The 27997-nt window shown below is 42.2% G+C and overlaps 3 protein-coding genes across 7 annotated transcripts in view; 2 read left to right on the top strand and 1 right to left on the bottom strand.

Moving 5' to 3' along the window:
* Positions 1-119: 119 nt before the first annotated feature.
* On the top strand, positions 120-6286 carry CZIB (CXXC motif containing zinc binding protein). Of its 4 annotated transcripts, XM_032117910.1 has the most exons (8): positions 120-230; positions 317-400; positions 485-541; positions 1296-1377; positions 1835-1866; positions 2297-2374; positions 5140-5205; positions 5960-6286. In XM_032117910.1, the coding sequence occupies exons 1-8, from the start codon at positions 225-227 to the stop codon at positions 6035-6037; spliced, it is 483 nt and encodes a 160-aa protein (XP_031973801.1). In that variant the 5' UTR covers positions 120-224; the 3' UTR covers positions 6038-6286. The 4 variants fall into 4 exon arrangements, with proteins under 4 accessions (XP_031973801.1, XP_031973802.1, XP_031973803.1 ...); XM_032117911.1 differs by lacking the exon at positions 485-541; XM_032117912.1 differs by lacking the exon at positions 5140-5205.
* Positions 6287-6866: 580 nt separating this feature from the next.
* On the bottom strand, positions 6867-13544 carry CPT2 (carnitine palmitoyltransferase 2). The gene is made up of 5 exons (XM_032117909.1): positions 13404-13544; positions 12527-12607; positions 12312-12418; positions 9420-10721; positions 6867-8547 (listed from the first exon to the last, which is right to left on the bottom strand). Exons 1-5 carry the CDS (start codon positions 13523-13525, stop codon positions 8216-8218), a joined length of 1944 nt encoding a protein of 647 aa, XP_031973800.1. The 5' UTR covers positions 13526-13544; the 3' UTR covers positions 6867-8215.
* Positions 13545-14366: 822 nt separating this feature from the next.
* SLC1A7 (solute carrier family 1 member 7) overlaps positions 14367-27997 on the top strand; it is a 51792-nt gene continuing 38161 nt past the window's right edge. For both annotated transcript variants that reach the window (XM_032118137.1, XM_032118136.1), the window contains exons 1-2: positions 14367-15090; positions 16151-16230. In XM_032118137.1, the coding sequence (XP_031974028.1) occupies positions 14950-15090; positions 16151-16230 (221 nt within the window). In that variant the 5' untranslated portion in view covers positions 14367-14949. The remainder of the gene's footprint in view (positions 15091-16150; positions 16231-27997) is intronic.

The following is a 27997-nucleotide window of genomic DNA, read 5'->3' as shown; positions in this document are numbered from 1 at the left end:
GGTTAATTGACGTTTAATACTGAAAACTCCAGTGCCTCCCGCTTTCCCTCCCGTCCCCACAGGCATCTTCTGCCTTTCCCGCGCGGCGGGGCGCTGGCGGCCGCCATCTTGGCTGAGGGCAGACGCGGCTTCGCGCCGGCTCAGCCGGGCAGGGAGCGCGGGGCCGCCATCTTGGCTGAGGGCACGGCCCGGAGAAGAGGGAATTCCACGGGATCCACACGGCCATGGGGGTAGGTGGGAGTCTTGGCCGGAGCCCCGCGGGCCATGGGGGTGGGGGGAGCCGGGCCGGCCGGGGCTGACGCCGCTTGCCTTGCAGAGGATCGGGCTGCAGCTCCGCGCCACGCTGGAGAACATCACCCGGCTGCGAGCCGAGGGCCAGGACTTCCGATGGTACCTCAAGGTGCGGGGCCGCGGGGCCGGGGCCGGGAGCGGCGCATATCCCTGATTATTGACAGCTTTCAACCTTCCGATTTGTGTTCTCCAGCTGAAATGTGGGAACTGCGGTGAAGTCTCGGAGAAGTGGCAGTACCTGCGGCTGATGGTGCGTGTGCCCCTTGTAACCTGCCTCTGAGCAAAAATGAGAACACAAACTTGCCTCTTACACACGTATCCGCATCAAGGATGTGACAACTTGCCCTCTTGATGAGATCGTTTTTCAATAGCTACATGCATTTAGAAAATTGTCATGTTCCATATTTGGAAATATTTGGAGACTGTTAATTGAAATATGCCATTTGAATGGTGACCGTTGGTAACAAAGTATTTACATCTACTTTTAAAAAACACCTTGCTGTAAAAATTTAATTTAAAATGAAATTTTGAAGTGGTATCAGGATAAGGTTGTGGCTGTAACATATTCTCTGATGCTGATGGAATCCTTTTGGAGAAGGTTAGGTAAATCAAGATGAGTTAAGCTTGCTAAATCAGCATTTGGAAGCTGAAAAAGTGGGATAAAATTTGTCAGGGATACTTGTCTGGTCTTAGCAATAATCATCCCTTTTTGTTGCATACAGCAGAATGGTTAAGAATGTATCTTGAGGAATTAGTAGAGCATGCCTATATGGATAAGACATAAATATCCATTATTCCCTATTTAAAGTTTAGAACAGAATAATTCTTTGATAATCACAGCTTGTTGAATTACTAATCTCTGTAGTTATAAAAAAACCTGCCTTGTTGCAGTTGCAGTATTTTTAAAAAGTTAAAGGTCATTGTAAAAACCACCTTACCTTTGCAGAGGTTTCCAGTGGCTCAGCTGAAGTGGTTAAAAATGTCTCTCTTGTCATGGATTTTAGGACAGTGCTCCCCTGAAAGGCGGCCGAGGAAGCGCCACTATGGTGCAGAAGTGCAAGCTGTGCTCCAGGGAGAACTCCATCGGTACGTGCTTGGACATTCCATTTTACAGTTTATCCTTTTGTCCCCATTTTTGCTTGACACCATTTGTAAAGAGCTTTCACCAGGGATTTCTTCCCTTGCACGCTGGTGCTTGAGTTCCCAACATGCACATTCTGGACATCACGTTCATGGAGACAGCAAAGCTTCCTGGTGAGTCCAGGCTTCTGCATGAGCAAAACCCATCTGTATTGTTATTTTACAAAAGTGTGCAAATCTTTTTGGCAGTGGTAGGGAAAAATGGTGCAGTGTAAACTTCTCAGGAGAAGGGAGAAAAATTGAATTCTACCTTTTGAAGTCCAGCTGCAGGAAATGCTTGCTGACTTTGTTTCTTTTGCTTTGTATAAGGAAATTTCTTTGAAAGAAGATCCTGGTGCTTGGTTTGTGCTGAATACAACTGAACACAGTGCCACTCACTTGTATACTTTTTTTTTTGTTTTAGATATTTTAAGTCAGACAATCAAGCCTTACAATGTAAGTTTGTTTCCTTTTCTACGTAACAAGTGAAAGATAAATAACCATTAACACTATTTTGAGTTTTTGCTCTATCATCCTCCTTCAAGAACACAAAAGCTGGTCCTGTCCCCGGACAGAAATTGTCTTGTAGACTCCTGCACAGTCTCAAGTGTAGAATAATGTGATACATTTCATAAGACAACACAGAACTGTATCATTCAAATTAGAGGTGATTATATAATGCCCCTCTTGGTTTCCTTTTGAAGGCTTCCTCATGGCAGATTAAGAAATTCTAATTATTGACCACTCATGAAATGAGCCATAGGATTTTGCTGTCACTTGGGGCGTCAGAGATGACAGTGCTGCCTTTCAAGCAATCCATTCCTAGACTAATGCTTGTCACTGCCTCTATTAGATGGAAACTAATGGTTTTCTGACTCAATTACAGGCTGAAGACAGCGAGAAGTTCAAAACAATTGTGGAGTTTGAATGCCGAGGTCTGGAACCAGTTGACTTTCAACCACAGGTGAGTTCTTATTTGTGATTAATTTCTGGTTTTTAGAAGTACTTCCTCTAGAGTAACAAAATACACACTATTTGAAATGGTTCTGGAACATCATAGACCTTCCCAGATTCCCATCCTTCCACAGCTCCTTTATTTACTTCATTTGATCAAAAAACAAACCAAACCAAAAGGCTGCAGTCAGCTAACACGAACAACTGGTATTCTCTGTGCCAGTAAAATCCAAACTAAGCACACCTTGGAGTTGTACTCAAACTGCCTCACAGGTGACTCAGCACTGCTCATCTGAATTCATCTCAGAGGTCTTCACTGCTCAGATTATTGCAAAAGAGTCTTTCCCAAAGGGGAATTGTGGGAGAGCAGCATTAGATGGTACCACTTTGCTCCTTGGTACATTACAGAGTACATCAAAGGCTCAGGTTATGAACACACTTCAGTGTGTATCCTCTAAAAAACAATCTAATTTTCTTTGGGATTGACATTACCAGAGCCACAGGAAATGAACATTGGCATTTTTCCATTTGCATCTTAACCAGACAAAGCCTGAAGATCACTGGCAGTTACAGGCTGGTGCAAAGCACACCTCAAGGTTCAGAGTTTAAGGATTCTTCAGGGCCAGTCTGCAGTGACTCATCTCTTGTGCATGGTCATGCTCTATGCCACTTAACTCCCTGCTATATTTAGCCTATTATTCCAGTCGGATTAGGTGTAAATAGACTGACAAATATAAACCTATCTTATCCTTCTCTCAGACTGTGATGCTGTGCTAAAAAACAGCCCAAAAAAGTCAACCCCACAACGAATTTGATACAAATAGAATCCCCACTGCAGTGTGCTGGGGGAGTTCTTTATTTATTTAAGTGAAGTCCATCTTTTTGATGAATGGTTATTCCATTATTCCAAAATGGTTATTAGTTTATTCCTGCTTGAAAGCTTTGCAACCAGACCTAGGAACTTGCACTTCAAGAAAAATCTATGGGAAGATTACAAAATGTAGGAGATGTTTATAGCTCTGCATCCTAGTGTCAATTTTATCTACAGAACAAAGACTTCACAGCTGTAACAAGTTTTAATTTAATGTTCTGAGTTTGGTGCACTTGACTGGAGAGTACTTGAATCCCTGAAGAGGTATTTCAGTGAATTTTTGGATGCCTAAATCAGTAAATGAAAATTTTCTGATGTTTAAGTGACTTCCGCAGGTCCACAAAATTTTGTCAACTGCTTTGTAGTTGGCACGATCCAAGCCAGCCTGGCTTTTGCACAACCTTAGATCTCACTTTTGATAGCACTAAACATGGCATGTGGCCATGGAATCACTGTATTTTCTCTGTATTTTTTGGTGGACATAATACAACCACACCTAGAGTCAATTTAAAGTGGCTTAATGTTTGCATGTCTTATTTAAATTATAGTAGTTATCAAAAAAACCCCAACCACCACCAAACATTTGAGTGCGTAAGAGGAGAAAGTATCCTTTGTTTCTCTGATATAAACCCTCTTTTTAGACCTAGTGCAGAAGTTTGTAATTGCAGTCACATGGCTGGTGAATAGCTGCAGGTGGCAAAAGCAGGGCTTCTTCCATTTTTCTGGTGTTTGTTCTATACTCAGCTCTGCAGTTTTGACCCACGATGCTCATCTTCCTCTCCAGCCCAGCAGTTCCCTTGACGTGGGCTTCTGACAGTTACAGAAAGGCCACTGTGTCCTGCAGATCCCTCTACTGTTGTTAGATTTATTAGATCTGCCACACTCTGTGGTATAACTCCCAAGTATTTAACTTCCATTCACATCCCAAAATATTTTAAAGTCATGTTACTTTGCACATTCTTACAGCTAAATGTCTGACTAGCACTAGTAGGGATTTCTTTATCAAAAATGGAAGTGTAGATCCCTTGCAGAAAACTAGGAAGAAGCTACCTTTGATTTTTAGTCATTGGTTAATAAAATTCTGTAGTTAGAAAGAGTAATGTAATGCTGCTCCCTTCCTGCATGCTAGGGAAGGAATCCCATGCTAGGCTGGGATTTTTAAATGTGTTTTTAAAACTAGTAAATCTTACTGTACAGCTTGGTAACTGTGAACCCTGAACTGAGAGAGCTGTTCCTATAGAAGATAAACCAGAACACCTTCCTAGGGCTGTCCTTTCTGCACTCTTTAGAAATAGCAACAGTGATGGCAGTGAAGAACTCTCCCCTGTGAAAGGCTTGTTTGGGGATACTAAGCTGTTCACTCAGCCAGCTCATCCTCCTTACACATAAAGCTTGCTCGTCACTTGTGTACCTAAATCCAATACAAGCTGCTCCTTCTCTAGAGTGTCTTGGATTCTGACAATATTCAAGCCAAAACTACTTACACTTTCCTCCACATTCTCTTATTACTTTCCTTGCAGTGTATTATGAAACTATTATGCCTGTATGGGTCCTGAACACAAAGCTGTTAGTAGTAATTGGATGTTGCTACATAAACTTAGAAACTAAGGTTTAACATTACTTAGAATAGTTGGAAATACTTTTTTTGCTAAGAAAAATAGAGGAGCAGTGTTCCCTCATTTTACTCTGCTTGCTTGGATTGAATTTTCCCAATTCAAAAGCAGGGTCACAACCTTCTACTGACCCTAACCAGGAAAGAGCTTGCCCATTCTTTCTACCTAATTTAAAAGAAATACAATACATTTTTGTGCTGAGCTACTTTCTTTGCATATGTTTCAATGATCATATTTATTATTTCCTCAGTGCAACATAATTTTAAAAACTTTCTGCAAATGTGTTTGCAGGCAGGGTTTGCTGCTGAAGGTGCAGAATCTGGCACACCTTTCAATGACATAAACTTGTTAGAAAAGGTATGTTGTCTTAGTTTCACTAGTAAAACTAATTAGCTAGCTTGCTTTCCCCACGTCACTGGTCCAAAATACACACCCTAGACTGGTTTTGCTCTTCCTGTAGCTATGCTTGAACAAGCTACTTCCTGTAGCTTGCTATGAACAAGCAGCATTACTAACAGTGTCATTTTAGAAATATGTATCTGTTAACTTAGGAGCTGACAAAGGTTTAAGTCACTCAAGCATTCCAGAGAGCAACAACCTGGAATACTAAATGGCTGGGGTTATTAAAGTGGTGAGTTGATTTTTCTAGGAAGATCCCTGCCCATTGTCCTGTGCACAGAGATTAAAAAGTAATATAGACACTGTCCTTTAAAGCTCAGGATAATGGCACCAGCATTGCAAATCTTCCTTGGCTGTGAGCAGGAATCTCAAGGTCAAATCTGTTCCCTGGTATCCTACTTGGCAGAGATCTGCTTGTCTGCTTACCCACCTGACTAGGGTATTGTAAATGATAGATAATCCTTTCACCTGCCGTGGCTGCTGTCCACTACAGGCTGGGGACTACATAAGAAAATAAACCCCAAAATATACATATATAAACACTGAGACTGAAGCTCATTTAATTTCAGGCTAGTGCTCTTGCTACTCTCACCTATTAAAATTTAACTTTCTACAGATATCTAAGACCCAAATTTTGAGTAACATTTAGTTCCGGTTTGAATTCTAGTCTGTGTGCTCTGTGACTAACACTGTGAAATCTTATTTCCTACAGGATTGGAACGACTATGATGAAAAAACAAAGGAATCTGTTGGAATCTATGAAGTTACCCATAAATTTGTAAAATGCTGAATTTCATACCCGTAATAAATTATGACATGCTTACTGATGGAGCTGTAAAGCATCAGATACACAGTTTCTTTGGAGTTACTTTTTTACATGGCTGCACTTCAGAAATGGCAACCTAAGTTCTCAGAATCACAGAATCATTAGGGTTGGAAAAGATCTCCAAGATCAAGTTCAACCTTTGACCGACATCACTGAGTTGTACTTTCTGTCCCCTGCATGCCCTAATAAAATATTTTCCTTGGAGCACTTGCAGATGGCCACAGTACAAACTGAAAATAGAACATAATGACTGAACTGTGCCATTTCCTTAATGCTGTGGGGTTTTGGAATATATATGGTTGTGGTGGACTGTAACTTAGCTAATGGATACAGTAACTACTTAGACAACTTACAGCCTTAAAGGTTTTAATAGTCTGTTACCAGGAAGTAGCCCCATTTGATTCTCAAACACAGCAAATAAAGTCTTCCCACTCACCACTCCTATCATGAGGAAATGGCTACAAGCATTAGTAAAGGCACTGTGTTAACTGTTCAAGGGAACAGGTACACCTTTAGCAGCTTTCTGTCACTTCAGGTAAAGACTGAGATGAGCTTACTGAGAACTCTTACTAAGCTTGACTGCTGTTGACATTTACACAGTTACAATCCTCTGAAAAGCAAGTTATCTTTCAAAGAATGTCATTAAGTAAACCTCATTTTTAGTTAAAGACAGACTTTGTACTCCTTGATGAGTGCACTCACAATCCTGCCAGCTGTTCTCATGTTTAAAAACAAGAAAAAACACAACAAAAAACCCCACCAAAAAAAAACAAAAAGGAAAAAAACCCAATCATATAATCTTTAGTGAATTTTGTTGACTTTTGGTGTGATTATTGTTTCCTGTTGTATTATTTCCTGCATCTTCCCAAATTATCACCTTCCTTTCTTTGTTTAAATGAGCAAGAACAATTATGCTACGTTTTAAAGTAAGTTTTAAAATACAGCTTTTCAGCTGAAAACTAAAACAACACATTACAGGAGCAAAGCCTTCAGGCTTACATATGAAAAGCATGCCTCTCCCCTGCTAGCTTATTTCATACTTCCAGGATAGGGTATTGCTTACACTTACTGTGCTAAATTAAAAAGACCCTGGGAGAACCTGGAAGCTGAGATACCCAAAGGAAGAGCAAAGGGAAGTAGGTTTCTGAGCCTCTGAACCTGATCTGTCCCATCCAACCAATGTGCTCAGACTTTTCTGTTGTGCTGATGTATTTGGTTGTCCAAGCCAGTGGGACATCAGCTGCATTACTTGTACACAGATCACAGAAGCAAACACCACTGTGCAATTCAGCTCCACAGAAAGACTCGTCCTCCCAGAAGAAAAAGAGTGGAAATCAAGAGGCTTTAAAAGGCAGGAATTCAAGTTCTACATACCAGACAGAGCACAGAATACTTGCAACAGTTTTCTTTCCAACCTTGGTAAGAAAAATGATCTATTGATAGAGGGTCTACCCATGCTGTATGATTTAGATATGGCATTAAAAGAACTTTATGGTTATTAGTAGATAGCTTTATTAAAATACAGTCTTTTCCAGTCAATTTAACAACCCAGTTGGTGATTGCAGGTTACTTAAAGCCTCCCACTTCATTTTTTGTGTCTCTAAAAGCTGTTATAGTGGAAAGGCTACAAGCAGTTGAGGCACAATCAGTTCTGATAAAAATTCAAGTTTAAAGAGATAAGTGTGACGACTTAGTAAGAAAGCTTACTGCAAGAGTGCAAATGGAACCACTCTTCCATGTTTAAAATTATTGCATGTATTTTTTTTTATACCAAACAGTTCAAGAGTGGCATCACAGTACTGTAGTCTGCCTGAACGCTCATGGAACACAGGTGTTCCAAGTTCATTAACTCAGTAAAAATGCTTTTTATTTTAGATTATGTGTTTCAAGAACACATGGATCTGTTACTTAATTTGACATAGTGAATGTTTGTATTTCCTGAAATACATTCAAGGTCTGTAACTGATTTCTTTAAAATAGATAGAAATTTCCTAGTGAATCTAACAGTATTCAAGTTCAATGAAGATACATGAAGTCAATTAAGCTGGGCAGTTTCAGCCATGCTGAACACTGATTAGTATGTCAATTAGACATAATCTGCATTTTATTCTGCAACTGTGAAGTGTTCCAATGTCTTTATGTCTAACTACCAATTTTCTTCCCCTTTAAAACATTAAAGATATCTTCTAGTGACTTGTGTATACACTGAAGGAATTCTTTACCATTCCTAGCTGGGTAAGAGGAAACATTACAACCTATCCAGTCGTCATGTACCTGATACCCTACTCCAAAGCCATCAGCCACCACGGGGCCAAACCCTCCTAACTGCACAGCTGGGCTCACCAAGGTGCTGGTAGAAATGATGTTGTGATTAAGGCGAGCGTAGGCTTGGTCTTGATAGAAATCCGGCAGTGGCAGCCCCTTGGATAAGGCTAAATAGCGCAGGCTGAAGAGATGCCGGTCAAACCCCTGGCCTGGAGAAATAAAACAACAGGTATGAGAGAGATGGCTGACTTCTGTGGGAAGTAAACTCACCTCGGTCACAAAAGAGGTCTGTAGAACTGGGGTTTATTTTTGTACTGGTAGGAAATATTTTTCAGACTTTTCATGCCCATATCCTAGGGAAACAGGGCCTGCTTGTTTTACTGCAAGCCTCACCCAGGATCAGGAGAGTACATAAAGGTGCAGTGTTAACAGACAATTTTAATAATACATTATATTCTTTGATTAACTATTTATCTGAACATAGCCAAGTTATTTAATGCAGAAAAAGGTTTTCCTAAAATTTATGAATCTAAAGAGGAAGAGCATCTTGCACCAACAAAAGGAGGCAAATTTTAGACTCTATGGGATAATATTCAACAGTCAATTTTACTGCTGTCCATTTTAATGCTTCTGGGAAGGACAATTCAAAAGAAAGCATTTAGAAAAATGGCAGGAGTAGAACAGCCAAAAAATGAGTTTGATTTGGAACTTGTTAAAGCCTTTATTCCCTGCAGAGATAAGACAGTACCTCCTCAGACTTAAAGCCAAAGTTCTTGGTTGCCCTGAGGAGTTCAAGATGCACTAAGTATATGAAATCCTCAAACAGTGCAACTGCTCTAAGGACAAAAACTAAAGTATAAAAAATTCTCAACACATGAAAGGTGCTATGGGAAGCATAGAGGCATTCCTCTCCATCAAGGAATGAGTGTTAGAGAATGCACTTTAAACTGCAGCCTTCTGCAATTGTTTTTGTCAAGTTTACATTAGACCTCCATCAACATTATTTAGTTGCAAATATTTACAGCAACCTTAACAGACATTTTAGTGCAAAGGCAGGAGTGTTTGATGAATCGCTACTTACCCATAGCAGCCTCTTTTGTCAAACGGCCATGGTACTTGGAGCACTCCACTATCAACTTCTGCAGCTCTTCTGTGCTGTGTTTGGAGAGTTCCTTGACAAAGGCTTCTGAGCATTTCTTTGTATGGACAGTGGCAGGACGTATGGTTTCTGTACGGCCGTGTTTGAAAGCTGCAGTGCTGCAAGACTCGTACGTAGCAACGGTCTGGTCGTACTGGCGAAGGAAAGCCATCTGGAAGGCCAGCTGAGCCACAGCATCTGGGCTCACCTTCTTCTGCTTTAGAAGCTCCTTGCCCCCTTCTTGGAACTGAATTAGGTTAAGAGAAAGTGATTCTACAGTGGCATCAAACTTCTGTTTGGCTTTGGTAATCCCTGCTTTTAAGGCATCATTCAGCTTAAAGTCAAGTTTCTGCACTGCTCTAGAAGAGTCAACTGAAGCAGGCTGGGACTGGGGGCTGATGGCTGGTGTGGTGGTGCTATCTTTAAAAACCTCATTCTGGAACCTGAGCACAGCCACACCATCTCCCCAGGAATGTTCAAAATTAATTCCTGCAGTGCCATCCTTAGTTATGATAAGATTAAAGGATTTGTCATACCAGCGGTTTGCAGCATCTCCATGCAACATAGTGTGGGACACGTGCACAAAGTCTTTAACAGGAAAATCATCTAAACTTAAACAAAACATGGCAGAGTCTACTTTTTGAAGAGCTTCTTCATTGCCGTTTTCCAGATTCTTCCTCAGCAATGCCCATGTATCTCGGTTTTCACTGGAGAGGTAGCCAAGAGGGAAGGCCGGGGCCGGACTGTTGTCACTAAGGATGTATTTCAAGTGTGCTTGTATTTCTGAAGGTTTCAGCATGTTTCCATCTCTATCAATAACATCAAACACGTAAAAATTTCCATTTCTCAACACTAGCAAATGTTTTGCCTTTTCATCTGTATAAAGCTCATCTTTGTTGAGCTTAGGAAGCCGTGTAGAATTGAAAAGCCTGAAGTACTGGGACATATCTAGAGGGTAAGCATTGACCATGTAGGCACCAAACCAAGAAACTGAAGAAGGCACAAACCGGATAATTTTTTTAAAGATCTCAGTGTCACTTTTTTCTGGATTGAGGTGAAAAACCTCTGGTTCAAGGTAACCAGCCCTGAAGGTCTTCATAAAACGTATGGCAGAAACAGTCATGTTCGTAGCTCGTATGAGCTGATCGTTGTATTCCGGTTTCGGATCAGGATTAAAAGACATAAATGCATTAAAATTCAAAACAACAGGCTCACGTGCTTTTAGATACATGTCAAACCAGGGACCTGAAAATTGAGAGTTGAGAAAGAAGTCAGAATATAAAAGCAGCTTCCTGAGTCAGACCAGAGGGTCGTGTAATCCAACAGTGATCATGAATGAACACACACCGAAGTGCCTTTTAATAAGACAAACATATGCAGTAATTCACCCAAGGCTTCTCCCAACCCCCATTATGAAGAAGGATACTGCTGGCTAATCATAAAAATACTGGGTTTGGAATATTCCATATCATGGGTGTCCATGTCATTAGCAACAAGGGCCCACCTCCCTGTTTTCTATATGGCTCAATGATAAACCTTAACTCCCAGGACATACAGTGCAACTCCCCAGCTTTATATTTTGGTGCACACCTCACGTTTGGAGTGGTTCATGCCTTTACCTACTCTTGAACGATTAATTTCTGCAATTCTCTGTCACTGAGTGCATCTCACTGAGGTTAAACCTTCTACCTGGACAGTAAGAAGGGCAACGTGTAGGTCCAGGAACTAAGTTACAATTTTAATTACGGATTCTCACAGGTGAGTAAGTAACACTCATCTACAGCTTCAAAACCACATCAGTCATCATCACGTAGCCTTTTAACCCCAGACCTGAAAGTCCAGGGTGGAGGCAACTCTACATACTTTCAGAAACCAATTTCAAGTGGAACAGGTCTTTTGTGAGGCCTAAAGAAGAAAAATAACTAAACAAAAAGCAATACAGACACCCCACCATTCATGGACAAAAAGCAGCATACTGATTAGCATTGATGAACAACATAAAGCCACCACTAAAAACCCAAGATGTTGTTCAAAGCGAATGGAAAGTAAAATATAACAAACCAAACAGCAGTTTTTGTGAAATAATGTGGTATTCTCTACAGAATGAGTGGTAGCTAACACTCTAACAGGCAGTCTCAACAGACAGCAAGCATAGAAGTGCATTCACTAGGCAACAGGGAATCTTCTACTTCCATAGGTATTTGACTATTTCCACCTCTGCTGCTGTCTAATACTTTCATGAGCAGACACTTGTACATGGAAGCAATAATAAAGCAGAATAATCAAAAGGCTACATGCATGGTCTCCCTCTCCTGATTTGTTTCTATTTATTCTCATTTTCCTATTTCTGTCACTCCTTTTCTTTGGCTCTCTAAAAGAATATAGTTTTGTACTTTTAAGGGCTTTTAGGTCCCAAGTAATGACCACTTCTGCCTCCCAAACTTACTTACACTCTGTGACCCCTCCCCTCCCTCAGAGTTTAGTTTTCTTGCTAAATAACATGGAATTATTTGGAAATTATTGCTTTAGTTTCCTTAAGTGAAATGCTAGATAAGCTCCTCTTTAACCTAAACCCTATAAACTCATGAAAAAATACTATTGTTCCAGTATCTATCTACCCAGAATTCTGGTAGAATAGATGAAGTTAGATAATGAGCATTCTTCTTTCCACCAGCCTCTGAAATTGCTCAAATATACCCAAAGAGAGTGCTCACAGCAGGTTATTTCAAGTTTCTGGATTTCTTAAAGCTTCAGCCTAGTGTATTTATGGCATTATGAGCTGTTATGAAGCATGATGATTTACAGACTCATCCTACACCCAGCAGGCCACCATACCTGTGATGTAACTTGTATGTTTGTTCTGGTTGTCTTGAGCAACCAGCTGTTCATGCAGCTCTCTTCCAATTCCCTTTTCAAAGGCATGAGTGAGTTCCTCAGTTTTCCTACAGCAATCAAGAAAAGAGTCAAAACGCTGTCACAAGTCACCCTTGTTATGTGTAACATTTGGCTTTGAAGCAGAACATGACACTGCAATATGTGTTTGTCCATACCTGAACTGGTCATCATTTAAAAGAGGTTTCTGGGCATTCAGGTATCTCGTAATTGTATCTTCTAGCTTGGGAACTGGCAGTCTGAAGGAACACAGAGATGTTCACTTGATGAGCAAGGGCATGACTGAAGCCTGTGTTTCTTACACAGTCATCTCTCTTTGCCTCCTTTCTTTCACATCCTTCCTTATACTATTATATATACTATACATATAGATATATATACACACACTATACCATACTATATATACTATTACACTATATATATGTATTTGGATAATGCTTCTGTATACATATTATCCAAATGCCTCAGAAGTTTCTTGTGGAATAAGAGAAGCGAAGGACTAGATGGGCATCAGTCAGCACACCATAATGTTCTTGGGAAGAAAGGCAGAAAACCAACTTGACAGTCTTGTTACAAAGGTATGGCAGTGATGGGAGCTAATCCCTTACAGGGAACAGAGTGCCATAAACCGCTGCTAGGAGGGGCAGTTCTATAGAAGGAATAGTTCGGTTGCCGGCCCCGTTCGGCCTCCCCCTCACAGCTGCGTGCTGCACATCTCTTTCTCACAAATTTCCTATTCGGTATCTTTGTCAACTTCCTCTGAGCCTAAGTTTTGCTTTCTATAGCACAATCCTGTTACATCCAGGAGGTTATTTTGCCCGCCAGGGGGATGTTTCAGTTGCAGGCTTGTAACCATATCTACACTGTGAAAGCCGAGCCCGTTCCTCTGCAGACAGCGGGAAGCGCGCACAGAGAGAGCCGCGCACCGCGGCGCCCCGGGCGGACATTCTCACTGCCCTCTCCTCACAGCGGACACCCCGGGCCGCCGCCGCCGCCCCCTTCCCGCGCCCCCCGGAGCGGCGGGCTCCGCCGTACCTGGGCAGGCTCTTCTGGTAGTGCATGGTGGGCACGATGCTGCGGTGCAGGAACTCGGCGGCGCCCGCGCCGCTGTAGCCGCGCCGCCCCGGGGCCGCCCGCAGCAGCTGCCGCGCCGCCATGATGCGCGTCAGGCCCGCGCCGAGCCCGGCCCCGCCCGCCGCCCGCGGGGCCCGCCCGCTGCCGGCGCTGCCCCGGGAACGAACGGGAAAAGCCGAGCGTTTTCTATTACTCCGTTCCAAAAATCAGTTGGATACGTGCTGCTAAGGTAGCAAAGTTACCAGGGTGTTGGGACGGTTCAACATCATGTGTGTATGTAAATCTTCTTACATACACACTAGTAAAACTTTCTGATTCATTAATAAAATTCTCTACAATCCTCTTCTTTTTATGTTCAACATACAGGCTCCACGTATTTTTTCTTTTACTTTTTCCTTTCTTTTTTTTTTTTTTGTGTATCCGTATGTCCTACCGACTACACAGGATTGAGATCCTGCCCCCAAAAAGAACAGTTTAATCTCTCCCGAGGTTTTTTTTTCCACTCATGCGTGACCATGTAACAACAAATAACTTTATCACGGCATAAAATGTAACAGTGTAAAAACACAACCTTGTTGTACTGTATGGAATATTTTCCATAAAAACATTGAATAGTTTTAGAATATCCCAGAAACTACAGAAATGCTTTTGTAAGAATGCATGGCATGCAAATGATTATGGTAGTGTATTTTTATCAGACACTCACTAGCATAAAAATCAGCGTTGGGATTGAATGCGAACACAGCAAAGGAAAGGAAAGCAATCCCTGTGGCTTAGTCTGATAATCCTCTGAAAGTAAATTGGCCCTACTCTAATCAACATAGTGGTTGGAAGAAAAGTGAAATCATTTCACTTGCAAGATAATAAATGCCAAATGACAGAAGGTGTCCCTGCGTGTTGCACTCTGTGGCTATTTCCTGTTTGATGCATGTCTCTCATGCTGCTCATTCAGCCTTTTTTTTTTTGGCAATGAAAACAAAAAACCCAAGCCTGCTTTAATTAATGAAGTCCAGTTTCACCTAGCTTGCCCTGCTGTGATAGTCCTGTTCAAAATGTTACCTGCTCTGCCCTTTGGGAAAATTGCTCTGTTCCCTGTTTGAATGCTGACTTGCAGGGTTCCCTTTATAGGTTTGGGTATCCAGACCCCAAACTGGGGAGGCTGAAGAATGCATGACCTTTCCCCCAGGAGTGTCACTTTGTTTTGAACTAGTCTTGTTTTAGAAATACTACTGCATTCTGTTCTAATTTTCCAGAGCCCCCTAATCTTCTTCCAGGCTCTTAATGATGTAGTTGATAATAGGATTGTTGGTATTAATTTGGAACAATAATGCCAGCTGCTTGCTTGGTGGCTATTGGCAGAGGGGTGACCTTGCAGGTCAGCTAAGCAGAACTGGAAGTGCTTTGATCTGATCTATACAGAGCCAGATCTGTGCACCCGAACAAGAGAAGCGAGTGAATTCTCTCCCCATGGGATGCTGATTCTTCTCCAAAGAGCAGGGAGGACAGCATGGCGGTGGCCCTGGATGCAATCCTCGCTCGGATCAAGGATGTTTGTAAAAGGAATGGTTTGCTCATCCTCTCAGTGTTGTCCGTCACCATCGGCTGCCTCCTGGGATTCTTCCTGCGGACGAGGCGACTCTCCCAGCAGGTAAGAGTGGCTCGCAGTGTGTCCCTGCAGAGGAAATGCCAGACTTACATAACAAAAGACATATGTAACTTGGGGAACTTCAGGGTGCGCTTTTGAAGGTAAAAGTCGTGTGTATGTGTTTGCTAAGATTGTTTGATTTAATCTGTTTGTCAATCTACATTGTTCTTTGGGTCTTTTCACATATTCTCAAACAATAGATTAGCAAAGGGTTCTGGTCTCTCAGACACCTGGCAAGCGTAGCAGGAGCACATTAGAATGTTGGAGGTATGGATGATAATAATGGACATTTAAGCTACATGAAACGTAGCATTTAATATAGGCCTGCAGAAACTGGTAATGAAATAGGATTTTATACTATTTTGGAACACATATAGTTAAAGAAAGCACCAGGAATATTTTTCAGCATCAGATGCACAGGGGTGCAGGTGTTTATGTTACACCAATGGTGTTTCATATTAATACATTTTAGATTTCCCATCATTAGCAGAACATGTTACTGAAGTCACTTGGGGAATTCTCTCCCAGCATACTTCAACTAAGCTCTTTGCTGGTGCTCATTTCTGCTGTATCAATCAGACAGCAACATGCATTAATAAATGCACTGTTGAGCACAAAATAGAAATCTCAGTTTAAAAATATGGCATTCAGTAAATGCAACTAAATTAAACCAATTTTGTGTTCTGCTACTGCAAACCACTGTCTGTCTGAACATTGTTTGTGTCCAAACCGTAGCTTCAAACATGTTAGGAAAACACACAAAATGCAGAATGGAGAGATTATTCAGGGCAACTGGTTAACAGTAGTTCCAAGAGATGGCACATTTCAGTTTTGTCTGCCTTTGTAAAGGAATGAACAATGCAGTGTGTTTATTGAATAAGAATGCATTATGTAATCTAATTAATTTTAAAATTATCTTTTAAAGCCTGCGATCTTTGCCACCTTATCTTTGCACCAAAGGTGCAGATTTTAGCAATGTTATCTGATCCACAGCTCTAGCAGCACTCGTGAAGAGAGTCTGTCTTTAGCTCAAAATAATAAGCATCTCTCCATGTATTTCCAGGAAATTAGTTACTTCCAGTTTCCTGGTGAGTTATTGATGAGGATGCTGAAAATGCTGATTCTCCCTCTGGTTGTCTCAAGGTAAGTGAAGACAATGATTTCTCCAATAACTTTTGAAGTTTCTTAAATGAGATTTGTCATCACACTGGTTTAGTTGTGACTGAAGTAAGTGGCAGTACCAGAGGCATCACGGCCTGCTGTACATTCATAATTTTAGTGGAGCCATGAACATGTTTTTTAATTGATAGGATCATTTCTGCTATACCTCATACAGGTATTACTTGCTTTAAAATTAATGTGTTGGGTTTTTTGAATTATTTTTCTTTTTCCCTTGTAATGGGAGCACTTTTTCCTTCAAGCTACTTAGAAGTTAAATATATGGAATAAATAACCCACCTTATCAAAAAGCCTGCCTTAAATCTAAACAATTGAAATAATACACTATACAAATAAGATGAAAAAGCACAGTTAATTCAGTGTCCTGCATTTTGAGTGTGCTGTAGTATGATGAATATTGAAAAAAGCCTGTGTCTCCAGTGAGCTAATAATATATAGCTGGAAGTGAAAATTATTTCTTAGTATATTAAAGGTAGGACATTTGGTGGTGGCATTTTATTGGTTGCAGAATTCATGATCTCGATGCTGGCACTGACTGGTGCATGGTAGCTGCCTTTGCTGTGGGAGGATGTAACTTAGGGCAGGCTTTTCTCTAAGTTTGACTGTCTTCCCACTGACTGCAGTCACAAAAACACACCAGTTGGATGGCCAAAAACTCCCTCATGTGCCCAAGGCTGAGCGGTTATTAAAGAGATGGAAAGTAACAAAGCTAACTTTACCAGAGCTGAGAAAAAATTACTGCAATATCTCGTTCCACTTCTGGAACCTAATACATACACCAAGACTTCATCTTCCACTTTGAGAAAAAAGCAAGTTTCTAGTCTTCAGATCACTAAGAGTTGCCAAAAATGAACATGATTAACAGCATTAATTGTATTTTTAAATCACCTACCCTTATATCTGCCTTCTCATGGTTTTTCACAGAACAAAGCTGAGTCATGGTGCTTTGGGACTGAAACTGGTTTTATGACCATGGACTCACACTTGGTCCTGGCCCATGCATCTAGAAAACACCAAGCCAAAACATTTTTTGAGAGGTGAGAGTCTTCCAAAGAAAACAAGAGTCTTACATGAGGAAGTGGCATAGTAAGGAGGACAGAAAAGGGTTGGAGCAGATTTACATGTCCTTCCCTAAAATGTGTAGTTCTTTAGATCCTCTTGTATATGTAGAGATGTTAGGAAGCACAGCAGCACGGTAGGAAAGAACTGCTCTGGCACAAGCTGTGATGGCTCTAAGTTGCCTGGAGAAGTGACACCTCTGAGCCTCACTGTCACAGCAGCTGCACTGTGTCCTCTGAGGAGGAAAGAGAAGAAACTTTACAAACTTTCAAAGAGGTTAAATTCTCCTTGCAAGACAGTGTGAGTCCATCTCCCTGTATAACAAACTAGCAGTGCCTGCTATTACAAACTAAAATGGCAGGGTTTGAAAGAAAAAAACACTCCAGATATAATGACATTCTTGTACAGTTTGGGCTTTTTTGGCTGGTTGTCTTTTAGGGTTTTTTTATAACAAGCACAGTATTTTCCACACATGCATTTCATAAAATCAGTAAACCAGTACTCTGTATTTTTACCAATCTGCATGCACATTTAAACTACATTTCTTTGTGCATTTGGAATATCCTCAGCCCGTCCTGCCAGAGCAATGGCATTTAAATTATCTTTTCAATTACTCTCTATTATTCTTTACAAAAGCCAGGAGCACAGCACCATAAAAAGAATTCTAAATATTGCTCTCCTAGTTGAAATTAATACAAGTTTTTCTTTGAACACAGAAGTAAAGAAATTACTTGTAAAGAAAACGAAAGGTGAGAAAGGAAGATTAAAAGAGGGACTTAGTGCAAACTACTCTGTTTCCAAGTCCAGAGCTTATTTTGAAGGGTTGTGGCAGAAGTAAAAAAGTGGCAACTGCATGGGTCAGAAGACTGACAATGGACTAGAAAATCTTGCACTTACAGACCACTAGCAGAAATCCAGCATTAAACAGAAATGGCTGAAAATTTTTACTCCCCCTCTTGACCTTATTTTTAGAGAGTTAAAACAGGAGCTTTGTAGATTGTATCCACTGGGAATGAGGAAATTATGATAGTCAGGTATCCCTGAATGGTGTTTATTTTAAAAGTTCCTTGGATGCAGAGGAAATCTGTCAAACAACAGGAGACTGTTTCTTTGATGTACAGTTTCTTGTTTTCCTGTACTTTGTCCTGCTCCTGGAATTGCTCTATCCCAGAGATCCTGTACCTGTTTCCCATGTCTCCTGTCACCTGTGGTCTTACTTTTTCTTTTCCCACAGACAGGAAAATCTTGGAAAGGCAAACACCACCCACGAGTCTGTCAGTTTGAGCCCTGCATGAGCTTTTGTTTTTGTTATGGCATGGACCTTCATTAAGGGTGGGGGTTGATATTACTTCAGTTATCTGGTTACATAAACATAAAGCTTCATAGCATCATAAAACAACTTTTAAAAAAGTATATATTTATTGCACCCATCCTCTGCCTGAGGCTTAGCCCTGCTCATACCTATTAGTAACCCCTGTGTGTAGAGTTTGTTTTTCTCAGCTGTGAGAACAGGTACCCACACAACACTTCTGTTAGCAAGATAAAGAAAAAAACCTGAGACAAATAGTCTGACAATTCATGTCTGCCTAAGGGATACTCAATACTGGAGTCTTAGAAGATCAAATTTTAGACCCTGTAGTTACTAGATGTGCACTTCTTACTTTATGTATAAACACAGGATACTGCTGTTAAACCTGGGAACTAAAATATTAACAGAGCTCAGAGAGAATAGGAGCCAAATCTGAATTCGTAGTTACACATTTAGACACTGGCCAAGCTCCTACTGCAGCTGGACAAGGAGATGTTCTCACCAAGCCTGAAAGATCAGCTGCAGAAGATCTGAAGTTCCCTGATTTCTCTTTGGGACAGAGGCTTCGATGCTCATTTGACAGGGGCAATGCAAATAGTGTATTTTCTTCCTTATGCGCAAAATGTTTCAACCTTCAACACATCTCAGGTTTTCCAGCAGGCACGCACACAGTTTGCCATGCGTCCTGCCCTGAGAGTGCTGTTTATCAAACCCTTCAGGCAGATCCCGCTGCTCAGGTTTGTTAAACCCCCTTTCCTTGCCCCTCCGGCATTCCCGGCGCGGCCGGAGGTTCGGGTTGTGATAACTGTAATGCACCCTGCGGCCACCAGGCGGCTCTGCTGGGAGCCCGAGGAACGGCGCCTCGCTCTCCGCGCCCGATCCTTCCCCGCATCCCGGCGATTGCCGGTGCCACTGCCTGGAAACCCCGCATCCCGGCGATTGCCGGTGCCACTGCCCGGGTTCCTGCATCCCGGCGATTGCCGGTGCCACTGCCCGGGAAACCCCGCATCCCGGGGATTGCCGGTACCACTGCCCGGGAAACCCCGCATCCCGGGGATTGCCGGTGCCACTGCCCGGGAAACCCCGCATCCCGGCGATTGCCGGTACCACTGCCCGGGAAACCCCGCATCCCGGCGATTGCCGGTACCACTGCCCGGGAAACCCCGCATCCCGGCGATTGCCGGTGCCACTGCCCGGGTTCCTGCATCCCGGGGATTGCCGGTGCCACTGCCCGGGTTCCTGCATCCCGGCGATTGCCGGTACCACTGCCCGGGAAACCCCGCATCCCGGCGATTGCCGGTACCACTGCCCGGGTTCCTGCATCCCGGGGATTGCCGGTACCACTGCCCGGGAAACCCCGCATCCCGGGGATTGCCGGTACCACTGCCCGGGTTCCTTCATCCCGGGGATTGCCGGTACCATTGCCCGGGTTCCTGCATCCCGGCGATTGCCGGTGCCACTGTCCGGGTTCCTTCATCCCGGCGATTGCCGGTGCCATTGCCCGGGTTCCTGCATCCCGGGGATTGCCGGTGCCACTACCTACCCAGAAAGTAATAAACCTTCCATTTTCTTTCACTGTGGTTAATTATAAACTTCCATAGACACACACACATACGGGATTCCTTCACCTGCTTCCATGACAAATTGATTGGCAGAGATACCTGTGCATCACTCGAGTTTCTCAACTTCTTAAATGCTTGAAGTAATCAAATGTGATGTCAATGTCTTTGTGCTCTGCACGACACAAAAGACTGGGAAAGGAACAAAAACACAACTTTCCTCTTGATATCTTCTCACATTTGCTAAAGACAATATAAACCCTCTGACCTGCTCCTGTCTGTGCCAGCTCCAGCAGCAGGCCATGCTGGTGGGTACTGTGCCACAACTCATGCACTGTCACCTTCCTTCAGAGCATCCTTGTCCTTGTGCCCATTCCCTGCCCCAACATCTTCAGCTCATGTTACCAGCTTTGTACTGATCAGTTCTCAGTGGGCCAAACTTGATTTTCAGTAAGCATGAATGCATTGATTTAAGCTTTTTGTGGAGGCTGGTACTGAAACCTGATCTGTCATCATTTCATAGTTTTGAAGAATAATACTGGACTGGAATAATATGGAAAAATTTCCCACTGCTGAGGCATTTCTAATGCTGCTGTTTGGCATGGATTCTTTCCAGTAGGCCAAGGACTCACACTGGCATTTTCCCCAGAACAGAAATGCAACTCTCCCTTTCTGTTCAAAATGCAGAGGTGCTGGTGAGCCCACAGGGGAGGAGGAGGTCTGGCTCCCAGCACTGCTTTGCTGTGGGCAGGCAGGGCCACCACATGCACCTAAGATGAGCTGCAAAATGTGTGTGCTGCAGACCTGTGAGGAAGGCTGGAAAAGAGGCAGGGCTCGCAGCCCCTGGTTCTTTTTCAAGTTAATTCTAGAAGCCCACACATTCTTTCTCTCCTGTATATGTAAAGTTTCACAGACCTTACAGGAACATAACTCTTTCTGAATTAACGTGTTATTAGTATGGGCTCTCACACACGCAGTGTTTGACTGCATGAGCTTTGGTTGTTCAGAAAAGCAGGCTAAATCCAGAGGTACACAGGTTTGTACCAGTTGAACCTCCCCAGTTCTCTTTGTCCTATATGTCTACCTAGATATGTAAGATAAAGTTGCATCCTTTATTCCAGCACCCTCCTTGTTTATATGATTAAGCTTTTATCAGCAAAGAGCTATAGGGCTGAGTTTTCTAAGGCTGTGATTAGCAGTAAGCAGTGAGAGTGCTTCTGGGAAAGAATTGTGAGGGCAGACTTGAATGGTTCAGCTGTTGTAACAGGCTGGTTACCCCAGCGAATATTCCCTTTGGAAAAAGCAGTTTTGTTTTTTAAGCTTAGGAAGATTATTATATTTTGTATTTACTACCAACCATTTTCTAGAGGCTTAAGAAATACTGAGTAGCAGCGATTTGATTCTTTTCCATGAGCAGATCTTGTTAAAGAAATATTATTCTCTTTATAGGCAAAACTAAAGAACTGATTTGACCTGTATTTTTTAAATTACAAAGCTTGTTCCAGAGAGTGTGTTGTGCCTGGTACAAACAAGTGTATGCTAATAAATTTTTTTATTTATTTGAAGGCCCATTTGGGGGGTAGTAATAAATATTAGTTACTATTGTGGTTTTGTTGATGAATTAGATACAATATTCTAAATATAGTATTGTCTTTCTTTAAGGGGATTCCTGTCCATAATGCCATCAGTTCTGGTAATCCTTCATCCTTCTGCTCACATTCCCAAGTTGGTGATTCTTACTCGTGCTCTTAAAGCCTAGTACTTAATTAGAAACTACTCTTTTTAGTACCCTTTTCCCCATATTTTTTTTCTCTGATTTGGGGAACATGCTGGCATTTCAACATCCCACCAATGACAAATATTGCTCATTGTGTCCTAGTGGAATTCTGTCATTGTTCAGCTGTACTGAGCCATAGCAAATGTTGCCTTTCAGAACTCCTTAATTACCCCTGAAGAGTTCACAGTGGTGTAAGGTGTGCAAGAGGAGATGCTGTGGGTGCAGGCAGCTGGGCAGTCCTTTATGCTGCCATCCCAGCTGGGCAGCCTTGGGCCGGATGAGGCTGGATGGTGTCGGATCGGGCTGGCTGATGTTGGATGGTGCCGGCTGCTGTCGGATGGCGCTGGATGCTGCCGGTTGGTGTCGGATGGTGCTGGCTGGTGTCAGATGGTGCTGGCTGGTGCTGGCTGGTGTCAGATGGTGCTGGCTGGTGTCAGATGGTGCTGGCTGGTGCTGGCTGGTGTCAGATGGTGCTGGCTGGTGTCAGATGGTGCTGGCTGGTTCTGGCTGGTGTCAGATCGGGCTGGCTGGTGCTGGAAGCAGCACAACCGCATTAGCGCAGCTTTGCACCCAAGTTCCTGCGAAGGACGTATGTGGCTGCAGGGCTCCCATCCCTGCCCTGGCAGCTCAGAGCAAGGGCACAGCCATGCATGGCTTCAGTGGCTGTGCACACATCCCTAGAGTACCTCGCAGCAACAGCATATTTATTCTCTGGGAGTTAAAACAAGGCTGTGGGACAGACCATTGGCCTGGGTAGGTTGTGTTGGGCACTGTTTGTTTGCTCTCAGCTGTAGATGAAGCTGGCAATAAACCACACACTGGAGATTGTTTGACTGTTTTACTACTTAAGCTCACCACTTGTTAGAGGTGAAAAGTTTGACCCAAAATCTCCAAGACTTGTACTGCAATTGGCAATCTAAACCTTTTATCATGATTATAAACCACTGTCTGATCAGTATAATATCCATTCGGAAGGAAAACAGATGTCAAAAAGGCTACGAAATTTTTTTTTCTATTTATGATTATATTTAAATAAAGAGGGCAGCCAAAATTAATTAGCTCAATAGTGCTGGTTTTATGTGAATGAGAATTTGTGCAGTACGGTTTCTTCTAATACATCCCTGGTACCAAGAGGTATTTTCCATGTTGTCTTGACACATAATTTACCTGAAGACTAAATGGGAAAGGGTGGATAACATAAGGTTCTGGTCAGTTTTGGCTTGGCCTTTTCTGCTATGTATGAATTAAACCATTCACCTAAATACCATCCACTCTGTTCTTACCCTTGTGCTGCTGCCAGACTGGTTTGTATTTGAAAGACAAGTAGATGTGGCACTTGGGGACATGGTTTAGTGGGACTTGGCAGTGCCGGGGCAAGGAACTGTGGGGCATGCCCAGCCCCTGCCCTGGAGAGAGGCCTGCTGAGATAAGGAGATTGCATAACCCCCCAGCAAGATCCCCTTGGAAAAGGCAGCACTTCCTGGTGAGGGTGAGAGAAAACAAGAACCATGATCCTCTGGGAGACTCTGTGTAGATTCTTTGCAACCCATTGGCTTCCACTCTCTCACACCCACTCTTGTATCCCTATAAGATCTACCCTTCTCCCCCCTTGAGTTTGGAGAGCTCATCCCTAGCCTCCCCTTCGCGGGCTGTGGACTAATAAAGCTGCCTCACGCGGAGCTGCTAAACGAGCCTCTCGTCTCTCTCCTCCCGGTCCAGCCTGGGGTTTGCCTCACAGAACAAGAGCTGAAAATCACTCTCGCTGAAATGCCTAGAGAGCTGACAGCCTGCTGAGACAGGCACCTTTCTGCGAAGGCACCCCGGCAGCTGAGGGAACGCCGTAGACCTCTGGAAGACTCCCTTGCGGGACACCCTCTCGGGGTCGGTCCCGGCTTCCTGGGTCTGAGCCACAGTCCCCAACCCAGCCGCAATAAGGAACAGTTGGGCTTGATGACCTTAGAGGTCTTTTTCAACCTAAACAATTCTATGGTTCTGTAATCCACTGCAATCAAATTTATGTACTGTATTATCTAGTGATGTGCTGAGCAGCTGCAAAATGCTGCCTCTGGGTCTCTGAAGAGCGTGCTCAGAAAAATGTTTCATAAAGTACCAAGGCAGATGTATCTTCCCATAGAATGAAATTGCTTTGGAAACACAGGGCTTTTTTTCTTCACATTATTGGACTCTGGACTTTCCCCTCTGTTTCACCTGTGATGGAAAAATATTGGCACTGAGGAACAGGTCTTCCCCAACAGGGGAGGGTAAACCTTCTGCTGGGTTAGTATGGGGAAATCTGTGGGGTACCTGAATGATAACATAAAGTGTGTATAGAGCCCCATTTCTGCACTACCTGTAATGTGTATCACTGTAATGTAAATAATAATAAAAGTACATTTCACCCCAGTGAGAACAAGCTGTTAGCCCTTTCCTAGGATATATCATCTCAAGTCTGTATTGTGGAGAAAGTGTAGAGAAGTGAGTTTTAAGGAGATGACTAGAGGGAATAAATATATTTATTTTCAGAGTGAAAAGCAAAACTACTTGGATGAAACTGAAAGAGAAGGATTACCCAAGGGTAAGAAGAACCAGTCAGAAAGCAATCTCACTTGATACCATTATACTATTTTCAGTTCTCCTTATTGCTATTATATTGCAGAACTGGTGTCGGATTACCCCAAAAAGTCCTCATTTGAGATGCTTCAGCTTGTAGAGGAAAATTTTTATCCCTCCTCCATGTCTCAGACATATTCAGAAGTTTCTCCACATTATCATCTGGAACATTATCAAAGTTCTTAGCTGTGTTTAGGAACAGTAGGTCTAATGGTCAGATCCAATACTGTTTTCTAGTGTTTTGTTTTGTTTGTGCAACCCAGAGGTCCAGACCGTTTCAGTGAAAAATGACATGTTGCAATTACACATCATAATGACAAAACTGGACCAACTCAGTACCAATAATTTAGTGAGTGTCAGTAGGGATCTAGTGATGTGCAAGAGGAATCTGTGGCCACAGAGTGAATGGGTGTAGAAAGCACTGAAGAGATTACAAATGGGGTATGAACGGTTTGCAACCTGATAGAATTTTTCTGTAGTCCTCTGAGAGCTCTAAAATACTTAGTGTCTCACAAAGGAATGGGAATGACATGTGGAGCTTGAGGGGCTGGCTGGATTCCCTCTGTTTCCTTAGACAAAAACCAGTTGAATAAATCTGACATTTGTTTATAATCCAAATTTGTGTTTCAAATCCTTTTGCTTTTTCCTTAATCTAAAAATGCTTGAAAGAACTGACAGAAAAGAAAAAACCAAGTATTAATAGGGTTCTTGTCTCCTTCCACTACGTGAAGCTGCACATCCATATTTAATAGATAATTTGGGTTTGTTTGCATTCTGACCTTTGAATTTAGGAAACTCTTTTTTTATATCACAACAGCTGAAGTCAACAAGCCAGCCTGAATTCTGCATGAGCTACACTGCAATCTCCTTTATCAGTCAGTGACCAAAGGTTGCTGTTCTTCCCTTCCAGCACTCATGTATCACAGTAACCTCACATACGCAGGTGACAGAGCAGCCACTGGACATCAGCCTTCACAGTGTGCTGTACAAAGTCCTGCCTTCTTTACATTAGTCCATAAAAGCAGATTTCCTACTGCACAAGAAAGAGAAAATTAAATGCATTGTGTGAATTCCTGGCAGGATTTTTGCTGTGTATGTTAATTTGTCATTAAGAGTCACAAGTGTTGGATGATAAAGGAGGTATCAACATTTTGGGTAAAAAATAAAAATCTTACTATTTTTAAAGCAATTTAAGAAACAAAATCTCAAAATTATGCATGTTATGATGTATTAGAAATGTAGATTGGTTTCTTTCCTAGCACCTTAGCTGTGGAATTAAACACAATCACTGCAAACAGCGCATTGCACACAGCAAGATCTTCTAACATGTTTTTGTTGCTTGAAGATCAAGAGCCAGATTTTCCATCATGCCTGACACCTTTGGGCTTCCACTGTGTTTAGTAAAATAGCTACATACTGAGGCTCTGAAAAGTGAATTCACATTTCAAGTGCTATTTACAGCTGGTAATCCAACCATACAGAAACTGCTGCAGCAGTCCTCTTTGTAGTACAGCTACCACTTTCTGCATTTGGGCTTTTTTGAGCTTAGGCACGATTTCATTTTTATTAAGATATCTAAACTTTAAAAAAGCTGTTTTCTATTACTTGATTTGCACAGAAGATGAACCTTAGTAGCCCCCTGGACCTTCACGAAGATTCTAGATGTCTCAACTCATTTGAAAATCAGGCTGGGATACTATGAAATTTTTAATAATACATGACATTGGGGATCATTCCACTGACCACAGTGACCAAGACGGCCCCTTAGTTGTGTTCAGATCAGCAAAAGCCTGAAGTACACCAGCAGTCTGCAAAACTACTGTAACAATCTCCGTCAGGAAGGGCAGACCATGTGCTATGGTGAAGCAGAGACAGGGCTGGGCTGTGATCTTCCCACCACTACCACTGTCCTTTCTCTGCTGCAGCCATGGCAGTGTCTTGCTCTGTAGGTGTTTTTCATATTAGAAGAAAGCAAAAGGATATCCTGAAAAGAAAAAGTCATTCTCATCCCACTTTCTCAGTGCTGAAATAATTTGAACTACACTAGAGACTAAGAACAAATCGAGCATTAAACTATAAAAAGAGCCAGAGAAAGTTTCATTACTTTCTTTCTTTCATTACTGTAGAGAGTTTTATTTTCTCTGTTGCAAACGTTACTCTGAAAATGGTGCCTCCATGGAAGAGAAGCAGACTCTTCTGAAAGCACAGATAGCTGGGCACAGATGAGAAGTGTGATGGTTCACTGCAGTACAGAGATCTCTTAGGCAGATCTTTTTTTTTTTCACTGTAAGTGGTTTGCCTTTATTTAAAAGTGCCTTAATTTCTCTGTTTCCTTGTCTATAAAATGGAGATACTGCCTTCCTGCATGGGAGGAGGTTCCACTGGTAAAGCATTTTGAGATGATTAAATGGCCTGTGCTATGGAAATGTACATTATTATCATGTTGAGACTTGAAGGCACTGACCTTGACAAAAAGGTGAACGACAGCCTGCCTGCATGATCAAACATCATTAGTGAAGCCAGCACTTCCCTTTCATGATGCTCAGCTGTAATATAATCATCTCTAATGTAGCTGTTAGAGGCACTTCCCAGCCTCACTGGGAGAACTTGCTTAGGAAGGTCTTTTCCATGGCATGCAATTACGAAATGAGAATGGGAGGGAGAGAACAGGATGAATGAAAACAAACATCATTCTAGTAACAACTGTTTGTGGTTAATACTTGACCATTACTTCTTGACAGGATTAATGTCTTTCTAATCACACTAATCCCTTCTGATAACTTTATCCATATCCATCTATTTCAAAGCAACATCCAGATGGCTTCTGGTGGAGAGGAAGACAAAATAAACATGCAGAATGGGGTCTTAGCAGCAGCTTCTTGTATTTTCCCTTTCTGGGGATATAGGGCTTGATCTTGAGACAGGACAAAAAAATGTGCTTTTACCAGAAAGCAACAGAAAAACCTAGACAACTGCAGAGAAGATAGAAAGTTCTATTTTTATTTGTAACTAAAATACCTGATGTTTATCTGAGACACCCAGAACAAGCCTAGAGGTGCTCAAAAGGGTTTAGCTACTTGTTTGCATGGGCATAATTAGATTTCCAAGATATTGGAAAGAATTCCCTTCTTTACATCAAAAATTCTGTATTAGTTTTGGGGGTTTTACACAGATTTCCTTCAAAGCAGACATGAAACTTAGTACTTGATTCTTTGGTCTGTACAATTACAAATACTTTAAACAATGTAGAAACTGACTTTACCTTTTTAATTAGTCACATATAATTCCTAAAATTGAAGATGTCTTCCCCTTCCCTTTAGGCTTGACAGGTCTTTTTCTATACAAGCTAAGAAATGGTCTCTGAACATTAAATTACAATTTGAGGGATTTTTTTTCCCAGACTGATTAAAGGAGTGA

The sequence above is a fragment of the Corvus moneduloides genome, chromosome 9 (genome assembly GCF_009650955.1).
Source record: "Corvus moneduloides isolate bCorMon1 chromosome 9, bCorMon1.pri, whole genome shotgun sequence".
NCBI classification, from domain to species: Eukaryota; Metazoa; Chordata; class Aves; order Passeriformes; family Corvidae; genus Corvus; species Corvus moneduloides.
This window is presented reverse-complemented; position numbering and strand designations above follow the sequence as displayed.

What these genes read in the sequence shown, in the direction of transcription:
- CPT2 (XM_032117909.1), bottom strand. Translation starts at nt 13,525, where the DNA reads ATGGCGGCGCGGCAGCTGCTGCGGGCGGCCCCGGGGCGGCGCGGCTAC. An exon ending in ACATACAAGTTACATCACAG is followed by an intron (nt 10,722 to 12,311) that starts GTATGGTGGCCT and finishes CTCAATTTTCAG; the next exon opens with GTCCCTGGTTTGACATGTAT. An exon ending in GACAAAAGAGGCTGCTATGG is followed by an intron (nt 8,548 to 9,419) that starts GTAAGTAGCGAT and finishes TTATTTCTCCAG; the next exon opens with GCCAGGGGTTTGACCGGCAT.
- CZIB (XM_032117910.1), top strand. An exon ending in AGACAATCAAGCCTTACAAT is followed by an intron (nt 1,867 to 2,296) that starts GTAAGTTTGTTT and finishes ACTCAATTACAG; the next exon opens with GCTGAAGACAGCGAGAAGTT. An exon ending in CAGTTGACTTTCAACCACAG is followed by an intron (nt 2,375 to 5,139) that starts GTGAGTTCTTAT and finishes ATGTGTTTGCAG; the next exon opens with GCAGGGTTTGCTGCTGAAGG.